At 56.4% G+C, this 20,306-nt stretch overlaps 1 protein-coding gene across 4 annotated transcripts in view; it reads left to right on the top strand.

Annotated features, from left to right (window-relative positions):
* PDE2A (phosphodiesterase 2A) overlaps nt 1-18,094 on the top strand; it is a 67,623-nt gene extending 49,529 nt beyond the window's left edge. For 2 of the 4 annotated variants that reach the window (XM_055423600.2, XM_055423601.2), the window contains 25 exons: nt 3,070-3,129; nt 4,074-4,227; nt 4,426-4,478; nt 4,671-4,745; nt 4,848-4,889; nt 5,420-5,488; nt 5,759-5,889; nt 8,517-8,628; nt 9,107-9,146; nt 9,285-9,348; nt 9,914-9,986; nt 10,089-10,266; nt 10,509-10,621; nt 11,290-11,367; nt 12,210-12,332; nt 12,756-12,826; nt 13,107-13,229; nt 13,555-13,642; nt 13,880-13,927; nt 14,973-15,047; nt 15,202-15,301; nt 15,552-15,664; nt 16,033-16,071; nt 16,210-16,316; nt 16,649-18,092. In XM_055423600.2, the coding sequence (XP_055279575.2) occupies nt 3,070-3,129; nt 4,074-4,227; nt 4,426-4,478; nt 4,671-4,745; nt 4,848-4,889; nt 5,420-5,488; nt 5,759-5,889; nt 8,517-8,628; nt 9,107-9,146; nt 9,285-9,348; nt 9,914-9,986; nt 10,089-10,266; nt 10,509-10,621; nt 11,290-11,367; nt 12,210-12,332; nt 12,756-12,826; nt 13,107-13,229; nt 13,555-13,642; nt 13,880-13,927; nt 14,973-15,047; nt 15,202-15,301; nt 15,552-15,664; nt 16,033-16,071; nt 16,210-16,316; nt 16,649-16,859 (2,340 nt within the window). In that variant the 3' untranslated portion in view covers nt 16,860-18,092. Of the gene's footprint in view, nt 1-3,069; nt 3,130-4,073; nt 4,228-4,425; nt 4,479-4,670; nt 4,746-4,847; nt 4,890-5,419; nt 5,489-5,758; nt 5,890-8,516; nt 8,629-9,106; nt 9,147-9,284; nt 9,349-9,913; nt 9,987-10,088; nt 10,267-10,508; nt 10,622-11,289; nt 11,368-12,209; nt 12,333-12,755; nt 12,827-13,106; nt 13,230-13,554; nt 13,643-13,879; nt 13,928-14,972; nt 15,048-15,201; nt 15,302-15,551; nt 15,665-16,032; nt 16,072-16,209; nt 16,317-16,648 lie in introns of all 4 variants that reach the window. The other 2 variants (XM_088843168.1, XM_055423599.2) reach the window with 2 other exon arrangements.
* Nucleotides 18,095-20,306: the final 2,212 nt, after the last annotated feature.

Here is a 20,306-nt window from a genome sequence, read left to right as displayed (position 1 = left end):
ATCTCACATCCTCTGAGAGGCAGCATAGGCATCCCCAGACCTCCCCGCTGCTGCCAGATCCCAAGGACTAAGGTTCTAGAGGGTAAAGGGAGTACCCAGGGCAGATCACTTGGGAGGGCTGACTCACCAGTTCCTTCCTTAACAAGCCCCACTTCCCCTTTCTGGGTCTCTGCTCTTGTATTCATCATCCCTCCATCCATCCACTCACCCATCCATCAATTGAAGGCATATTTCTTGAGCATCGCCAGGCACTGTGCCATGTGAACATAGCAGCAGTGACCGAGACAGACCAGACGGGCCCTGCCTTCACAGATCATACAGTCTGGAGGGGTGAGGGCACTGGACATTAAACAAGTGAGCAAAACAAAGAGAGAACTGCAAATGATGGCAAGTGACAGCAAGGAAACCTGGGAGCCCTTCAAGGAATATTGGGGCCTGATAGAGATGGGGTCAGCAGAGGGCTTTCTGAGGGACATGCTGTCCTGTGCAGAGCTCTGGGCTCCTGCAGCTCGCAGCTCGGGTGACTTGATTGCAGATTCTTTGCAGAGTCTTTGGCTCTGTTCTTCGATTCTGGGATAATAAGTCCCATTGAGGGGCGGGGAGCCTTTGGTCTCTGGCATTTGATGTGTGATTTGTGCCCACTCTTTCCCTGAGCTGTGCCAGCTGTACCAGTTCCTTACTTGGGGGAAGGGGTGTCCTTTAGCTCTGTTGAACTTGGTGAGGGGGGTGGGCCTTTGCTGGGCTTTCAACCTTCTCTGCTGCCCCAGTCCCCACTCTGAGAGCTCCCACTGGGTTGTAGACCCACCCCCTAGTTAGCAAGAGTAGGTACAATTGTGCGTTCTGTTGGTGGGCAAGGAGCCGTCTGTGTGTGTGTGTGTGTGTGTGTGTGTGTGTGTGCGTGCGCGTGTGCACGCTGCTGATTATGTTTGCTTATCGGGAGGGGAAAGGATGGGCAGAAGCGTGTGCATGGCTCTCCAGTATGTGAACTCAAGTATCCTGTGTACAGATATGAATGTGCGCGTGTAGATGGTAGTCACTGTGAGTGTGTGGATGTCTTTGCACTGTGTGTGTGCAGGTATGCACATGCCAGATATCTCTATGGAACAGTGAGTGAGTGTGTGTGTGTGTGTGTGTGTTGGGGGGCACTGAGGGTCTCCATGAAAGTGTGTCCTGTGTTTGTGCATGTGCTGGCTGGGATGGGCTGAGGCAGCCCAGGAGTGCATGCAGGGAAGGGGCAGGCCCAGCAGGTGGAGACGAACGACTCCATGATTCCTTCCTTCCCTCCAGCCCTCTGCGGCTCGTTCAACCTCCCAGCTCTGTCCTGGGACCAGGCTATTTTGCCAACTCCACAGCCCTAGAGGGGTCGCAACCTTCCCTTTTTCTGAGAGAAGAGTTCAGGTGGCAGGAACAAGAAGGATGTCCTCCCCCACCTACTAATAGTAAAATGCCAACCTGTTTCTGTAAACTATATGCAAATGAGCCATGCCCCCAGCCCCTTTCAACAACCTGTCTTATGGGAATCCTAGATGGAGCCTCATCTGGAGCCTAACCTTCCACACCATCCTTGGTGGCCCAGGCCTCTTCCGGGTCTTCCTTCCTCCAGTCTTGCTCCGTCCAGTTCTCCCTGCCTTGTAGACCATGGTCTGCAGATGCTAAAGTCTGCCCTGAATCCCCAGTACAACCAAGCTAAAGTCCAATTCCTTGGCTTTGCTCTCCCCCTGTATCACGGACGGCACCCCTGCCTGGGTCCTCAGCTCCCATACCACCTACTACCCAGCACTGTCAGCACAGCCTCCTGCCTGCAGCATCCTCTCCAGGCTCGGCTTGTCTTCCCAGACTTCAGTGCCAGTTTAGGAAGCTCCCCAGGTGCCCTCCCGCTCTGAGCTCCCACCGCCTTTAAGTTCCCACCCACTCCGTCTGCCCTCTCCTTCCCCAGGTATGAAGTTCTACGCCCCCCTCCATCACATCGCCCTCCTCCATCCCCCCCAGCCAGGCTGTGAGCTTCCTGAGAACCTGCTGGTCTCCTCCTCTCCATCTGCTCCTGGCAGGGGACCTAGAACAGAGGCAGGCAGGCAGGGGTTGCTGCGTGGAGGGGGGGAGGATGAAGGAGGGGACCCCAGTGCAAGCACTGTGGGAAGTCCCGCAGGTGGCGAGCAGCTCTGAGTAGGTGCCCGGAAGCTGGTGACGCAGGTGGGGAGCTTTGCTGTCAGGGCCTGCAGTGCAAACGACCGCCCCCACCATTTTCTTCACCAAGCACCCAAGCAGAGGTGGGAGAAGAGACTTCACAGAGCTTGAAAGATGGGCGGAGGGGACTCCAGGTGGCTGACACAGAGAAGTTGGAGAGGGACAGCACAAGGGGTGGGCTGATGAAGATGGATCTGCAGAGGGGAAGCTGTGGGCAGAGAAGTGGAGGAAATGGGCAGTGCTATCCCAACTCTGCCACTTTCTACTCTGTGACCTTAGGCAAGTCACTCAGCCTTTCTGGGCCTTCCGTCTGAAAGATGGAAGCTTGACCTACAGGCTGGTGAGAATCACATGAAAGGCAAAGTACCTTGTCACTCCATTCATTGACTCCTTCATTTAGCCATCCATTCTCCCGAGTTCTTTAGGCACAACAGATGTATTGTAAACGGTGGACTTCTTCCCCTATCCCAGACTTAGGGTTGGCTCAAATCCCAACTCAGAAAGGATGGAGCTGGGAGGCTGAAGTTAATAACACTGATTATATCATCAGGGCCTGAAAAGCTCCATAGACTGAGAGATGGAGAGGGGGTCCAAGGTCACGCCCTGTCCCTCACTATACAACTGGTTTGTGCTATAGATGGGACAGTGGCTGAAAAGTTAGAGATCAGAAAAGTTCCACTTCTTTGGATTAGCCCTTGAAAGCTTCCTGGAGGAGGGGATTTCCCAGCCATCTGCTTGGTCAGAGGATGGACTTATCATTGAGGCCACAGATTGGAGTGTGTGTGTGTTGGTGGGGACAGGTGTGTGCCAGGCATAGGGAGGGCGATCTGGTAGAGACAAGAGGCTGGGGAGGTCACAGCTGGTTCCCCTCTCCTTCCCCTCCAGGTGCACTGTGGTCAGCTGAGTGACGATGAGGAGTGGAGCCTGCAGGCCGTGGAGAAGCATGTACGTGGGGGTAGGGTTGGGGTAGGATGGGGGCTGCTGAAGACCCTCATCATAACTGATGGGAAGATGATCTGGCCAGGGAGATGGATAGAGCTGGGTTCCAGGGCCGCACTTTCGGGCTGTGTGACCTTGAGCAAGTCGCTTAAGCTCTCTGAGCCTCAGTTTTACATCTGAGAATCAGGATAAGGATAGCACTGACCTACTTAGAGTACTAGTGACATGTGTGTGTGTGTGGTATTAGTCACTCAGTCATGCCCGACTCTTTGCAACCCCATGGACTGCAGCCCTCCAGGCTACTCTGTCCATGAGATTTTCCAGGCAAGGATACTGGAGTGGGTTGCCATTTCCTTCTCCAGATAAGGGGAGTCAAATACTTTGCCACCTGACTCATTTGAAAAGACCCTGATACTGGGAACGATTGAAGGCAGGAGGAGAAGGGGACGACAGAGGATGAGATGCTTGGATGGCATCACCAACTCAATGGACATGAGTTTGAGTAAACTCTGGGAGTTGGTGATGGACAGGGATGCACACCTGGCATGCTGTGGTCCATGGGGTCTGGAAGAGTCAGACACGACTGAGCGACTCACTGAACTGAAGAAGAAATATCTACATAATGATACTGAGGCTCTTCCTTGAGATTATGATTTTGTGACTTTAACAAGAACTCAATGACAATGACTCCCCATGGGTTCTAGAGACAGAGCAATCTGACCCTGTTCTTGCCTTGGAAGAGTCTGGGGGCCAGGGGTGGAGACAAACCCAGTATTTATCTGATCATGGACCAAGGGACGCTCCGGGGAAAGGGGGAGCCACGGGAGTGGGGGTGGAGGGCGATGGCACCGCAGGCAGAGGGAACTGCTCAAACCAAGGCTAGAGGTCCCAAGGTGGGGAGGGCGATAAAGGTGGGGCGTGTGGCTTGCTGATCGCTCCGCCCGCCCCAGACCCTGGTGGCCCTGAAAAGGGTGCAGGCCTTGCAGCAGCGCGAGTCCAGCGCGGCCCCGGAAGCGACCCAGAATCCTCCGGAGGAGGCGGCGGGAGACCAGAAGGGTGGGGTCGCGTACACAGACCAAGACCAAAAGATCCTGCAGCTTTGCGGTGAGGACCCGGCCGCGGCGGGGCCATGGGTGGGAAGGGCCGGGGTGGGCGGGGCCTGCGGCGGGGGCGCGGCCGGGGGCTGGCAGGGGCCGCCACTGAAGAGGAGATCCTGACCTGGGTAGGAGGTGGAATTGGAGGACGCACAGCCTTGGGGGAAATCTGTGGGCCCTCTGTCTGACTCCTGCCCCGCCATTGCAGGGGAGCTCTACGACCTGGACGCCTCTTCCCTGCAGCTCAAAGTCCTCCAATATGTGAGTCCCTGTACCCCTCCTCTGTGTTCCTCCCGGACGGAAGTCCCTTGAGCCCTCCATCTCAGTACAGATTCAGATGTCCTGCCCCTCCACTCTCCTCCACCTACCTGCGGAGCCTCAGAAAGGCAGAGGGTGGGGAGTGGGGATCTCCGAGATGCGAGGTCAGCCCCTCGCTGTGTCCCTCCCTCTCAGCTGCAACAGGAGACCCAGGCATCCCGCTGCTGCCTCCTACTGGTATCCGAGGACAATCTCCAGCTCTCCTGTAAGGTGAGGGCCCAGAGCCACTGTGGGGCAGGGCGAGGGATCTGGGTCTCTGAGAGGAAAAACCTCGCCTGTCCTTTAACCAGTCCCTGTCGTTCTGCCCATCAGGTCATTGGAGATAAAGTACTGGAGGAAGAGATCAGCTTTCCGGTGAGTCCTGCGTCTGTCGCCTGTGTTGGAGTCTGCAGAAACAGTTAAAGCGGACCAGGCATTCCTGGGATCTGCCCAGTGAGACTGGAATCTACTAGAATCTCTTGGAATCTGATGGAATTATCTGGACCTTCAGATCTACTTAGAAACGTTATGAGAGATCACAACCTCTCATGATCAGGATCCCTTAGGAGAAATCACTCACAATCTACAGAAAGGTTTACTTGGGGCCAGGTCACTTCTGTTGGAGTATCTCTGGGCTTGGCTCTCTTAGAATCCATTAGGATCAGTGAGAATCCTTTTACTTTTCTTTTTTATCTCCTAGTTAGGGAAGACCCTTAAGTCCTCCAAGGAGGAGTCTGGTCAAGAGCCTACTCCCCCCACCCCACCCCCACTCCTCAGTGTTGGCTCCATCCACGATTGGGACTGACTGAAGAGGTGGTTGAAACTTCCAGACTTGAGTGGAGAGGTCTGACATGGCCTGATCTTGGGAAGAGTTGGGCCCTGACTCTCTCTCCTCACTCCCTCAGTTGACCACAGGACGCCTGGGCCAAGTGGTGGAAGACAAGAAGTCTATCCAGCTGAAAGATCTCACCTCCGTAAGCCATGGCCTGGCTGGACCAGGGGAGGAGACAAGGGGAGAGCTCTCTGCCCAGTGTCCAGGGCCAGGTTCTCTGGCCTGGGCAACTTAGGAATAGGGGAGACAAGACCTGGGAACTTTCTCCTGGCCCACCCTGTGTCATAGCACTTCCCACCCTGCCTGAGCCCTTCAGACCCTCCTGTTGCAGAGTGTGGTGGAAGGCGGGGGAGGGAAGCATGTTCTTCCTTCCCTGCCCTGACTTGCCTCCCCTCTTGCTTCTCCTTTGCAGGAGGATGTGCAACAGCTGCAAACCATGTTGGGCTGTGATGTGCAGGCCATGCTCTGTGTCCCTGTCATCAGCCGGGCCACTGACCAGGTCGTGGCCTTGGCCTGCGCCTTCAACAAACTCGGAGGAGACTTGTAAGTCTGGGTGGAGGGATGTGGGTCAGGAGATGGAGCTGAGAGGCTGGGCAGGGCTTGACTTGGGTAACAGTGTAAGAAGGGTACTGGGAAGAAGGTACTATTCTAGCAGTGGTGGGTTGAGTGGTTTCTCTGTGCAAGAGATTGAGATTATGGGAGCAATAGACCCTTATTGCTGCTCCATTGGGCTTTGTAAAATCATGCTGAGGTCCAAACAAGTTTCCCTTCTCGTTTCCACTTCCTACAGTGTGGATTATCCATGTTTTGGTACTGGCCCTCCCCCGACTTGCCATCCCTATATTAGCATTTCTGCTGGTAACTGATGGAGGACCAATGTGCTCTAGGATGGGTGAACTCTCTGGGACCCACAGAGCATCACTGATGTTGTGGACAGTGGCTCAAGGGAATAGGCATGGGGGTTGGGCGAAGCTGAGGCTCTTCAGAGGCATTGATAAGGCAGCTGTTAGAACCATGTGAAACAGAAGGGTGGGCAGGACAAGACTCAGGTACACAGGCTTAGTCAGGAAGTATATCTCAAGACCTGAGGTCAGATTTGGGGTATAGAAGTGGTATCACAGATTTCATGTCCTACACCAACTTATTAATTGCTGCCTGAAGCACTGTTTTAGTTTAGTGAGAAACAGTGCTGTGATTAGCCACATCTGTCCTGGGGGCATATTCAGGATGCGAATGCTGCCACACTTGGTCCAGCATGCCCAGCAGCGGGGAGTAGTGGGCAGGTGAGGGGTTGCATTCTGATTTCAGGATGCAGAGAGATGCTGACAAGATGCTTGGCCTCTGGGGCCCCAGTTGGCAAGCTGGGTTTGAGGCCTCAGAGCTCCTGCAGGAAGTGGAGACTGGAGATGTTGGGACTAGAGTGGTGTCAGAAGCGCAAGGACAGTGTCTGCAGGGGTGGAGCCGAGACCTGAGAGTCGGGTCTGAGTAGCAGGACCTGCCAGCATGGAAGCCTGGGGGAATGAAGGCGGGGACAAGGCAGGACTAATTGAGGCAGGGAGGATGGGGGTCTGTGTCATGGGGAATTGGTGAGCATCCTCGTGTGGGAGTATTTGTGCCATTCGGTAAGCACACACTGAATACCGAGTGTGTCTGACCTTGTTCTGGCTGGCCAGCCTCGGGTAGGCCTTTGGGGAGGGAGAGTGCCGAGTGGGAAGTCCAGCAAGGGTTGTGGCCTCTGGCTGCCGGCCTGGGTTCTGAGATGGTCCTGGACCTGGAGGAAAGGAAATATCAGAAGGGAAACGAGATGGGGACTGGGTGACAGCCTTGAGGCTCAGGGCAGAGACAAGGTCATCTCGAGGTTCCACATCTTTCAGGGAGTGAGTGCTGAATAATTACATGAGCCAAGGTGGTGCTCAGCTCAGAGCAGGCACTGTAGAGAAGCAGTCTGGAACCCTGAGAACATCCCTTCATCTAGGAGTGTGATGAGGCTGGTGGCAGGGGAAGAGGTACATTTAAGACTTTAGCAAACACTTTGCAAACATCTCCCCTGTACCAGGCTCTGCATTGGACAGGGAGTGATACAGTCAGGGTCCCTGGCTTTGAGACTCGATGTTTATTTTTAGGGCACAGAGCAGGGACGGTGGGAAAGGTATTCTAGGCAGAGCGAACAGTGTGAGAAAAAGCATGAAGTATGAAAGAGCCTGAGGTTTTCTCAGAATGATGAGGATCTTACTGTGGCTGAAGCTGCAACGCCCATAGAATAGGGGAGAGAGGTGGGTGGGACCAGATGAAGGGGCCTCAAATGCAGTGGGAAGGAAGGTGGGGAGACAGACACAGTGCGGTGGGGATTGGGGTCTAGACCTGAGTCACTGGATGGTAAGCATGAGTGGGGGATACCCCAGCAGAGAGGAGCACTGCATGCAGCCCCCAAATGAGGAGGGGTCTTGGCAGGGAAATCTGGGGGCTGAGAAATGGTCAGTCTCTGAGGAATACTCCATCTACTCATGATCCCCATCCAGAGAGGCTTACACACGTCTGCAGCCCAGGTCCCGCCCCAGCCCAAGTCCCACAAAGCTCCCTGGTGACAAATCATTGGGTGGCCAGATTGAATGACCTCCTCAGGATTTCAGGCCAGTCTTGTCAGATGCCCACGAGCTCTGAGAATATGATATAGGCACTGCCCTGCCCACAACCACCTCAGGACTTGTGGAGGCACCAAATCGGGGCCTGCAGTTTCCAGAGAAGGTAGAACAGTATAGGAGCTGGATGAGACAGAGCAGTGCCACCGCCCCTCCCTGAGGTTGGAGGAGAGGGGCAGCCTGAGGTTGGGCGAGTCTCCAGTCTGAGGGAAAAGACTCAGCCTCAGTCTGGGTAAATCTGAAGTCAGAGGAGGGAGACTCTGAGAAGTCTCTGGCTTTGAGAAGCAATAGACTGAGGAGGAAAACACATATGGGGCAGAAAAGGATTTGAGCCCGCTCCCCAGAAGCTCCCCCAGTCTGAGACAGAAGCTGGCCCAAGCCACCTGGGTGGTGAGCGGCCCCAGCAGAGGAGGGTGAGGTGAGCTGGTGGGTTTCTGGGTGGGCTTCCTGGAGGGACGGAAGTGAGGAGGAGTGGGGAGAGCAGACTGTGGTCTGTCCCTCTGCGGTGACCCCCGCCACCCCACCTGGCAGATTCACAGACCAGGATGAGCACGTGATCCAGCACTGCTTCCACTACACCAGCACGGTGCTTAGCAGCACCCTGGCCTTCCAGAAGGAGCAGAAGCTCAAGTGTGAGTGCCAGGTGCGTGGCCTGCCCTGACCGCTCTCGGGGACCAATTCCCCCAGCTCTCAGCCCAAGAGAGTCATCCATGAGAGAAAAGCCCATGTGTTTGGGGGCCAGTGGAGGGGACACTCCCTAGGCCCCTGGTAGTCTCTTAAAGAGGAGAACTGGAGCTCCTCAGGACTGCACCTCTGGCTGCAGGCCCAGTATGCGATTGCCCTCTAGTGTTCGGTTTGGGCATCACAACAACGTCTGGATGGCTAGAGTCCGAGGGGACCGCACATGTGACACTCAGGTTTCCTGCTCACCCTCCCTGGGGCTAGAACTCCCACTCCTTCCCTTAGAGCCAAATGATACAGTTAGACTCTCCCAGTCTCTGGCCTGTCCCACGAGCCCTAGGGAAAGAATGAGAAGACCCTCGGGCTGACGGAGGCAGGGGGCTGGAGAGGGTGAACCCCTGCAACCTGATTCCCTGTGATCTCCTTTTTCTCTCTTCTAGGCTCTTCTCCAAGTGGCGAAGAACCTCTTCACTCACCTGGGTGAGTGCACTGCCCTCCTCCATGCCTGGCTGTGGGCTGGGAGTCGGGGGACTGGTGTTTCAAGGAGGGGAGGCAGGCAGGCTTGTCAGCACTCCAGCCTGGTCTCACCACAGTCCCCCATGCTTCTCCCTCCCGCAGATGACGTCTCCGTGCTGCTCCAGGAGATCATCACAGAGGCCAGGAACCTCAGCAATGCTGAGATGTGAGTGAATCCACCCAGGAGTGGGGAGAGAGAGAGAGGCCCTGGCCCCCAGTCATCACCTCTCTTTTCCTCCCCTCTTTTTTTCCCCCTCTGTTGTCATCTTATTTGGCTTGCTCAGCATGTGGGATCTTAGTCCCCCAAGCAGGGACTGAACCCATGCTCCCTACATTGGAAGCATGTTGTCTTAACCACTAAACCACCAGGGACATCCCCTCCATTGCCTCCTTGCAGGACCCACGTCTTGCAAGATTTATTTCATGCTTGTGTCCCTCACTAGCTTGTAACATCCAGTGACAGCAGGCGCGCTGCTTGCTTTGCAGGCTGTGGGTCCTCAGCTCTTAACACAGTGTCTGGTACATGGTAGGTGCTAGCAAAAAAAAAAAAATATATATATATATATATCCATCTGAACTAATGTCTGGAGTCAGCTAGCCCTGAGGAGAGTCTCACCATCGATCACTCCCTTCAGGCCTCAGAAATCTAGGCTTCACCTCAAGTCCTGAGATTTGAGGGGTGGTCACAGAGGGGTGTCACGGCCCTGTGGACCAACACCATCTCTCCACAGCTGCTCTGTGTTCCTGCTGGATCAGAACGAGCTGGTGGCCAAGGTGTTCGATGGGGGTGTGGTGGAAGATGAGGTGAGGCAGGGCTGCGTGGAGGGAGGGTGTGGCCTGGGGGCCGGGAGTCCGCTCTGTGACCGGCCACTAACCCTCCTCTCAACTCCATCCCTGCCCGGGCAGAGCTATGAGATCCGCATCCCTGCTGACCAGGGCATCGCGGGTCATGTGGCGACCACCGGCCAGATCCTGAACATCCCAGACGCTTACGCACATCCGCTTTTCTACCGAGGCGTGGATGACAGCACCGGCTTCCGGACGCGCAACATCCTCTGCTTCCCCATCAAGAACGAGAACCAGGGTGCGGGTTGTGGTGGCTCCAGAAGAGGGCCGGGGTGGGGCCTGAGAGGACTGGGCGGAGCCGAGCAGAAGGTCCACGGGGCGGAGCCGAGCAGAAGGTCCACGAGCCGTCTCTACCACCCTAGCATCCCCGGGCCGAAGGGGCGGGGTTTCCCAAGCATGTGATGTCCCTTGAGGACACCCTGGAAGGACAGATCATCGGACACGTCCACTGGCTCATCCTAGCTCCTCTTTGGTCCCCAGAGGTAATCGGTGTGGCCGAGCTGGTGAACAAGATCAACGGACCATGGTTCAGCAAGTTTGATGAGGACCTGGCTACAGCCTTCTCCATCTACTGTGGCATCAGCATTGCCCATGTGAGCGGGACGGGGCAGGCCCATGCAGGACCCTCTGTTCCCTCCACAGTGGCTCTCCTTGCTCTGTCCCGATGGGTTTGTGCCCGCCCCTGGGGCTCAGCGCCCTGCTGCTGGGTTGCTGTGCAGTCTTGAGTACCTACTGGTCACTTCTGGCCTCAGTTTCCCATCAGAAAATTGGGGATACTATTTCCAGTCCTGTCCAGTTAGCCTCCTAGGACTATGGGAGACCTGTTTTATTTCCCCCTTTTCCGAAAGCAACCTCAACCCGAGCCCCTGTTTAGCTTCTTGTGGGGATGTGTTGGGTCTCATTGTTCACAGCTGGCAGCTCTGACCCGGGAATCCAACCCCTAGATCCCTAATGCGATCCCCACCCCTTGCTTCTCTTTCTCCATTAGGGGCCTCAGGCTCCATCACTGAAGCTGGGGCAGGCTCAGGAGAGCATGAAAAGTGCTAGATCAAGTGCTAAGAGGCCCTGGGGAGGAGGAGCGAGGGCAGGTCCGGATGAAAGTTGGAGAGGGCTCCCTATTCTGAGCTGGAGCTTGAAGGCTCAGACTGGGCCCAGCATGGGACAGGAGTTGGGGGAGGTTCTATCTGATCCCTTTGTCCCAGTCCTGGGTATTTCACAGCCACCTTGCTTGAGCCCTAACTTTCCCTCTCTCCCCCACAAGTCCCTCCTATACAAGAAAGTGAACGAGGCGCAGTATCGCAGCCACCTCGCCAACGAGATGATGATGTATCACATGAAGGTGAGCCCTGCACAGAGCTTCTACCCTCTTTCTCAGGGCCCCAGGGTCCCCTGTAGTCCCCTGTTCCTCCCCTAGCTCCATGAATCCTGTGGTGCCCAGGATCAGGCTGGGCTTTCTGATCACCCTCTCTTGAAGATAAGAGCAGTGCCTGGCCTTTTGCTCTCCTGCTCTCCTTCGGGGCAGCCTTTCTGCAAAGCAATTTCTGGTTCATTCCCAGAGCAGGCAGCAAGACTCAGCCCAGTGGAGAACATGGTTCAGCCAGGTGTTCCCCATGTCCAGGGATAATTCCCATCCTGGGAACTGCTGACAGCTGGGAAGCCCACTCAGGGTCCTTCTGCAGCTCCCATAGATACAGTGGTCCTGCAGTCCTAGGCAGTACCATCCCCAGACCCTGTGCAAGACAAGCTATCTGGAACTTTAGTTCAGAGTATGTGATGGTCATCGTTAATTTGAACATTTCCTCTTCTCTGTGTCCAAACCAAAAGGCCCCAGACTTTGTGGCTGGGGTCAAAACTGTAGCAGGAAGGATTGGCTCTGGGATGGTCCTCCCCAAAGAAGGAATCTTTGAGTTATTGTCTGTGAAAGGCCACCATGGTGTCAAGAAGAGGTGCCTTTAGCAAAGAGAGGCGGTTAGAGACGAGGGTGGGCCCAGGCAAGGAGGCACAGTAGGTTGGCTGCAGGATGGTGAGGGGATGATGGTGTTCTCCTGCCCAGTGACAACCCATGGAAGACCCAACTGGGGTGCATTTGAGTGGGAGGTCCCCGCCACTGTGGGCATTTGAGGTTGAAGACATTGGATGGGGTAGAGACTGTCTTCTAATGCCCTGGCTGGTCCCCTCCAGGTCTCTGATGATGAATACACCAAACTTCTCCACGATGGGATCCAGCCTGTGGCTGCCATTGACTCCAATTTTGCCAATTTCACCTACACTCCTCGCTCTCTGCCCGAGGATGACACTTCCATGGTGAGCTGGTTCACCCTGCTTGACTGTGGAGGATGGACAGCCAGAGATTGAAGTTTGATGTGCATAGGAAATTCCTGGCAAGACAGAGTCATCAAGAGATGGAGGGGGCATATGGTCTGCCAGCATGGGCCACAGGGCCTGTCCAGGGGCTGGACTCGAACCAATGATGGCCTCAGGATTGGCATCTCCCTCCCTGTTTTTCTAAGACTTTGTGTGAACTTGGTTCCAAGAGTTCTTAGATCTCCTATTTCTAAGTTCATGGCTCCAAGAATGCTTGGCTGTACCATTTTTTGGTTCTCAAGTTTAGATCTAAAAGTTCTAAGACTCCAGAATTTTGGAGGCTTCAAGAAGGGCCAAGGTAAGGGGAGTAGGGTGCATCTTGAAACTGACAGTCTCTCTGATCCCTCCTTCTGCTCTCTCCAGGCCATCCTGAGCATGCTGCAGGACATGAATTTCATCAATAACTACAAAATTGACTGCCCGACACTGGCCCGGTGTGTACCCCCAGCCCTCCCCTCTGTGTGCCGGCAGCCCTGTTTCTGCCTCCCTTTGTCCTCTGCTCTCACGTCCATTGCTCCCTGGGCTCTGGGAAGGACCTCTGAGGATGTCTAGGGGAGGCCCAGACTTGTAACGGTGGGAGGATCTACCAGTGAGAGGCAATTCACAGACACTGGGGACCTTGAGAAAAGGGAAGAAAGGGGCAGGACAGAGCCTGGAGGGCTTGCTGGAGGAGGAGAGCCTGAGGCCCATGTGCCGCCCTCTCCCCACCCCCAGGTTCTGTTTGATGGTGAAGAAGGGCTACCGGGATCCCCCCTACCACAACTGGATGCACGCCTTTTCTGTCTCCCACTTCTGCTACCTGCTCTACAAGAACCTGGAGCTCACCAACTACCTCGAGTGAGTGGCTGCCCTTGTGCCCATCTGGCAACTGCTGGGGTCCCCTTCCTGGGGACAGAACCGCACCTCCTGTGTGGCAGACTTTCCATGCATTGCCTCACAGGATCCTCTTAACAGCCCAGTGCGAAAGGTACAAGGCCTCTTTCCAAGATGGGGACCCAGGGTCCTGCGCCCCTGTGCAGGTGGTTCCGAGACATGTGCAGTCAAGAGCTCAATCACTGACCACAGAGCAGTTCCCTTTCTCGTGGCCATCTCCTCCAGCCGGCCCTCCTGTGGAGGAGGGAGCTGTGGCTTATCTCCTTGTCCTCTGTCTCCTCCCAACCAGGGACATGGAGATCTTTGCCTTGTTTATTTCCTGCATGTGTCACGACCTGGACCACAGAGGCACAAACAACTCCTTCCAGGTGGCCTCGGTGAGACCCTGCCCTCCTTACAGTGGGCACCCTCCCCAGAGTGTCTGGGAGCCTCACCCCTCCAGCCTGAGGGGTGGTGGGAGCTCATGAGACCAGGAGCCAGTTGAGAGATGGGAAGAGGCTCTCCCAGGCTATGGGAGACGCGGGAGTGCTGAGGGGGTGGGAGGAGATGGGCTGTTCAAAGCCTAATATGCCTCTGGATGTCAGGAGTGATGGAGTTTTCTCTGGTCTTTCCAGAAATCTGTGCTGGCCGCGCTCTATAGCTCAGAAGGCTCTGTCATGGAGGTACCACCATTCTTCCCAGTATCCCCATCCCCATTGTCCCCTTAAGGCCAATGACTTATTAATATGAAGCTAGACTGTAGCCCGGCTCCTCCCCATGCCAAGCCCTGCTTTCCACCCAGACTGGGAGAGCTGCGGCGCCCCCAGGGCACGTCTGACTCTTGTTCCCGATGAGCTTGGAAGGGTACCCCTGCTGGGGTTACCAGTCAGGCTGTAGGTTCTGCCCAAGCCCAGGTTTGCCCAGGGAGGCCTTGTAGTTAGCCTGTTTCTCTTTGCATGTCTAAGGACACCCTGTGAAACCCCCTCCACTCCCAGCCTGGCATGGGCTCCTTGTCCTGTCATGCTCAGCTTTGCCTGAGACTGTTTGATTTGTGTCTGCCCAGCCCCAGTGGGAGCTCCTGGAGGCAGAAACAAAATCGGAGATATCTCTGAGTTCCCTGCATCTGGCACAGGGCTTGGCATGAGTGGGAACCAAACTTTCAAGGTTGCCTTGCCCCACCCTGGCCCCACAACACCCCTCTGGAACTGCTCCTGCTTGCACACCCCCAGAGACGAGGGGCTCGCTTCCTCCTGGGAGGCCTGGTGGCAGCCTGGCTCCTGCCCTCCACGCCCTGGGCTGAGTCAGCCCCTCCTCTGAGTGACAGCCCTTCAGCGTCAGAAGACAGGGGTCTTGCCCTCGCCTCATCACTGCCCTTCCCTGTCAGCACACAAATGTTTCCTGCATGAATTAGTGTCGAAGACTCCAAGGGATCATTTCAGAATCATTCCAGCTTGAGAGGCCCTTAGAGCTTACCTTGTTGTGTCTGCCCGACTGACAGCTGAGGAATCTGAGGCTCAGACATGGCCGGGGACTTGCCCAGGGTCACATGGAAGGTCAAAACAGAGCCCAGAAAGGGAACTGGCCCCCCACCCCCGACTCCCCAGTTCTACCTGCTCTACTCAGTTTGGGGGCCAGGGCTGGGCTGGGCTTGGCTTGCTTCCTCCCTTGGGGTCAGTGAGGAGGAGCACCCCCACCCCAGCTGGGGCCCCACCACACCTTTCCCCACAGAGGCACCACTTCGCTCAAGCCATTGCCATCCTCAACACCCACGGCTGCAACATCTTTGACCACTTCTCCCGGAAGGTGATGGGGCTGGGGGTGGGGGCCAGGGAGTGGGAGCTGGGAGCTGGCCTGAGATGGGAGAAGAGGTGGAGCTGAGGGGTGGAGGTTCCTGAGGTTTAGGGGAGTAGGGGGTGGGCTGTCTGGGCCTTGACCCTGTACCCCCACCCCCACCCAGGATTATCAGCGCATGCTGGACCTGATGCGGGACATCATCTTGGCCACAGACCTGGCCCACCACCTCCGCATCTTCAAGGACCTCCAAAAGATGGCCGAAGGTGCCTGCCTCTAGCCTGGGTCTCAAGATTGGGGAGGGACCACCAAGAGGGGGACTCTCCTGGAGAGCATCCCCAGGGTCCAGACCCATCCCTTCCAACATCAGCCCACCAGGCACACCCAGCTCTGCATCCCTGGCTCCCATCCAGGGTGCTGAATTCCCTGCGCCACTTTGGGATGGGCCCTGGGGCCCTGCCCTCAGGGACCCAGGATGCTGAGTCCCTCTCCTTGACCCTGTTTTCTCCCCAACAGTGGGCTACGATCGAACCAACAAGCAGCACCACAGCCTCCTTCTCTGCCTCCTTATGACCTCCTGTGACCTCTCTGACCAGACCAAGGGCTGGAAGACCACGAGGAAGATTGCGGTAAGTGCCACTCCTTCTTGGGAAGGCGCAGGCTGTACACCCTGCCTGGCTCTGTGTGGCTCCTGCAGCCTGCATGCCCTCCCAGTGCTGAGCTCAGCCTGTGGGGGAGGCAGAAACCTAGACCACCTCAGGTGACAGTGGAGAGATTCAGACGGGCATGGACTCACTGAGGGGTCACAAAACAAATCAGTGAGTGGCTGGTGGGAAGCGGGCCAGAACCCAGCCACCGTCCTCCTCCCAGGCCAGGGATGGTGAGGACAGGTCCTGAGGTCCCAGTGCTGCAGTTTGCCCCCTTGGGAATGGGCTATGGAGGAGTGTGGGCGGGTGGATCACACTCACAGGAGATAATCAGAGTATTGACCTTTCAGGAGCTGATCTACAAAGAGTTCTTCTCCCAGGGAGACTTGGTAAGTGGGGTGTGACCTCGGGGTGCCCAGGTTGGGGAGGGTTCCTAGTCTGGGCCCAGGAGGGGCTGGGTTAGCCTGAGCCAGATGTTTCTGGAGCATGGAGAGGACCAGACAGGCCTGACAAGTTGATGCCTGCAGGAGAAGGCCATGGGCAACAGGCCGATGGAGATGATGGACCGTGAGAAGGCCTACATCCCCGAGCTACAGATCAGCTTCATGGAGCACATCGCAATGCCCATCTACAAGTCAGTGAGCTCACGGGGCCTGCTGGGGACATTGCCCAGGGATGCTATGGGAATGGGACGGGGCTGGCTGTGGCCATTACAGCAGACACAAGCGCTGTGCTGGCCTGCCCTGCTCCACCTCATCCACTCCTTGTCTCTGAGCACAGCCGTCTCTTGCTTTGCCCCTAAATGGGCCGTTTGCTTCATCCTTGGTCCTTTATGGAAAGAGATGGTCAAGCTGTCCTTGAGCTTCCAATGCTCTTGTGGAAGTTCTACCTGTGGTCCAGCCCTAATCTTTCTTGCTGCTCACAGTCTGACTTCTGACCTCTAAACCTGTCCCCATCCATCCCCAGGCTGCTGCAAGACCTATTCCCCAAGGCGGCCGAGTTGTATGAACGCGTGGCCTCTAATCGTGAGCACTGGACCAAGGTGTCCCACAAGTTCACCATCCGAGGCCTCCCGAGCAACAACTCGTTGGACTTCCTGGACGAGGAGTACGAGGTGCCTGACCTGGATGGCGCTAGGGCTCCCATCAACGGCTGTTGCAGCCTTGATGCTGAGTGAGCCCCTCCTGGGACCCCTCCCTGCCCAGGCCTCCTCCCTCAGCCCTCCATGGGCCTGGCCGCACGCCCTGGGACCAGAGCCAAGGGTCCCGACTCTAGGCCAGGACTTCCCCCATGACCCTGGGCGAGGTCTGACCTTCCCGGGCCTCAGCTTTCTCGTCTGTATGATGGAAGACTTCCAGCCTCACTGAGACGTTGTCATTTGTCCTCTGAGAGCACAGGGGTAACCAATGAGCAGTGGGCCCTGCTCTGCACCTCTGACCACACCTTGGCCAGTCTCCACCCTCCAGGCCACTCCTCTGAGGCGGCCGGATGGTTTCTTCTGGGCCCCATTCCTGCCCTACCAGATCTGTGCCCTTTCCTCTGGGGGCACCCTCACTGGCTCCCAGGATCCTCAGGCAAGAACATGAGACATCTGCATGGGCAAAGGGTGGGTCTTAGAGACAGTTATCAGCCTGGCTGGAGGACTAGAAATAGCCATGGGGCCACCTGTGGCCCTGAGGACTGACTGCTTTTGTACTTATGGTTGGGACCGGGACCTGGGAGGATAGGGGTCCCAGGAGGAAACTGCCAGGGGGCCAGCGCAGTGCTCTGGGAAGAGGGAGCTTAGGAAGAGAGCAGGACAAGAATAGTGAGAAGGAAGGATCCCTGGGCTGGGAGGCAGGCCCAGCGTGAGTCAGCCATGTTCCTCCTGGCTGTGTGACCCTGGGCAAGTCCCTTCCCCTCTCTGCGAAACAGGAGGGTGAGACAATCCTCTAAGACCCCTTTTAGATCCAAGTCCCCATAGGTCTGTGGAGTCCCAGGAGAGGCCACCGAGGGTCCCTGGCCCGCTTGGGCACAGAGCTAACACTGAGTCCCTCAGTGGCCCCCTGAGTATACCCCCCTTAGCCGGAGCCCCTTCCCCGTTCCTACAGCCAGAGGGGGACCTTGCCTCAGCCTGGCAGGGCCTCTCTCCTCTTCAAGGCCATATCCACCTGTGCCCTGGGGCTTGGGAGACCCCCTAGGGCCAGGCCTCTGGGGTCATCCTGGCCACTGGCTTCTCCTTTCTCTGTTTTGTTCTGTATGTGTTGTGGGGTGGGGGGAGGGGGGCCACCTGCCTTACCTATTCTGAGTTGCCTTTAGAGAGATGCGTTTTTTCTAGGACTCTGTGCAACTGTTGTATATGGTCCCGTGGGCTGACCGCTTTGTACATGAGAATAAATCTATTTCTTTCTACCAACCCTCCCCCATGGGGCTGTCTGCAGACTTTGTGCATGAGGTTGGTGATGGGGGAGAAACAGCACTGGGGGAAGTAAATGCCTTTAAGAACTCCCAGGCTACTAGAACTCCCATCCCTGCTGCCTAGCCCCTCTTCTGGGGGAGTTCTGGACCTGTCAGGGTACCCCCAGACCAGTCCTGTGCCAGATACTGGGTACTGAGGTGGAGATGGCAGATTCAGAGGCCTGAGCATGAGGCATTCATCTGTGGACTGGAAATGGAGAAATGAGAGACTGAAGCAATCAAGGATGCTGCCTGGAGGAGGTGACCTGGCACTCTTTCTAGACCCTCTGTCTGCTGGTCTACCTTAGTCATGCATGCTCTTACAGCCAAGGCCTGAGCCTCGGAACCCTCTCCTAGCCACAGGGACACCTGTCTGTGTCCCTGTAAATCCAGCCAAAGGGGTAGCCCTGAGTCTGACTGTGTATCAAATACAGCCCTGGGTTGTGTCTGTGGGGTTGATTCCCTGTTCTCCTGGCTGTGAGAGTGTTTGCCTCTCCACAGACAGGGGGGCAGACTCCAGACTGGTGACCAAGAGGAAGCTCTGATCGGCAGTCTCCAGACTCCACGCCCGCCTTGCCTGTAACCCTCACATCTTCTCTCCCGCTTCATTTCTCCCAGATCAGTAAAGGCTGGCATGTTGAGGGGCTGGGCACTAGGATCTCCCTTCCTGGTGGAGGAGGGCTGGGAGGCGACGGACAGAGCCGTCCTGTGTTTGCCCACAATGGCCTCAGGGTATCAGCCTTGCCGGTTGACACCTCAGGGTGTCCAGGACCATAGAGCTTGTGTGCCTCTCATGCCTGGCAGTTTATTCTGGTTGAAACCTGTTTCTTTGGGATGAACGGTCCCAGGGCTTCTAGCCTGCCCGTGGGGCTGTGGGGTCCAGGCCCCTCCCCTGCTCAGCCCCTGCTTTGGGCTCCCCCAGTCTGTCCTCTCACAACACAGATTCCAGGCCAGTCAGTGGGCCCCCAGGTGGGGGTGAGTCATTTCCTGGCTCCCGGCTGACAGAAGAGGATTACTCTAATTGTGCCCAGCTGACACCAGCGTTGGTGTGGGCTAACACAGGTGCCTATGACCCTCAACCCTGAGTGTGTGTGTGTGTCCTCTTCCACAGGCCGTTGGGCAAAGTGGAAGCACAACCTAAGTACCCACCTCTGAGCCTTCCTCCCCTTCCCCCTGTGCCTGCCCTCCCTTGTGGATATTCTGTTCAAGGCCCATGCTGTGACACATCCCTCCTTGCCTCCAAATTAAACAACTCACAGATATCTTCTCCTGCACTGCAGGACCCTATGCTGAAGCCCAGAGCTAAATTCATCCTCGACCCTGTTCTGGAGGGTCTAACAGCCTGGCAGGGGAGACACAGGCCATGATACCTATGGCCCCAGGCAGGGTCCTGAGAAAACCACAGCGAGGTTTGGAAGATGAGCAGGGGTTTTCCTGTGGGCAAAGGGGGCAAGGCACTCCTGGGAGAAGGAACTGCTCCTACAAACGCTGCTGCTCAGAGAAGGAGAGTGGCTGACACACGAGAATGGAGAGAGCTAAGGCCAGATCGGGGGGCCATGAATGTCCAACTGCGGAGTTTGGCTTGACTTTGTGGGCTCGAGGGAATGGGGGCTCAGGCGTACATTTTAGAAGGTCCTGCAAGAAGGCAAAGCAAGGACTGCAATAGAGCGGTTGGGAGGGGATCATCGTAAAGTGGATGCTCAGTGCCCTAGGCTGGGCGAAGGAGGAGGAGTTCAAGACGCTTTGGACTCACAGAACTTGCGCTCTATTGGATCGGGGTGGAAGCTGGATTGGCAAGTGCCCTGGAAAAGGAACCTGCTCTTGAACAGCCCTGGGCAGCTGCTCAGGCGCCACCCTCCCGGGCTACCAGGTGTTGGGTGGAGCCTCTGGCAGGAAGTGAGTCCCCGGGGAGGATGGGCGGGGCAGCTGTTTGGGGGCTGCCAGGAGTGGGGGCCGGAGAAGGAACGGGAGGAGGACCCTGCTTCTGCAGAGACTGCGGGCAGTCCTCATCCAGTTGGAGAATACAAGCCTAGGCCCCCCCCAGGGCTTCTGGCAACTGCCCTGTCCTCCCAACTTAATGGTTTCATTTTACAGGAAACTCCACGATTCTGGGCGTAGACACTATTGTCTCATTCTGCAGACTAGAAAGGTGAAGTCCAGGAGGTTAAGTAATCAGCCAAGGTTGGGA

Source organism: Moschus berezovskii, chromosome 14, assembly GCF_049115385.1.
Source record: "Moschus berezovskii isolate FMDL1 chromosome 14, NW_MosBer_1.0, whole genome shotgun sequence".
In the NCBI taxonomy this organism is placed as follows: domain Eukaryota; kingdom Metazoa; phylum Chordata; class Mammalia; order Artiodactyla; family Moschidae; genus Moschus; species Moschus berezovskii.
Note: the sequence above shows the minus strand (reverse complement) of the source record. Positions and strands in the feature narration are given on the sequence as shown.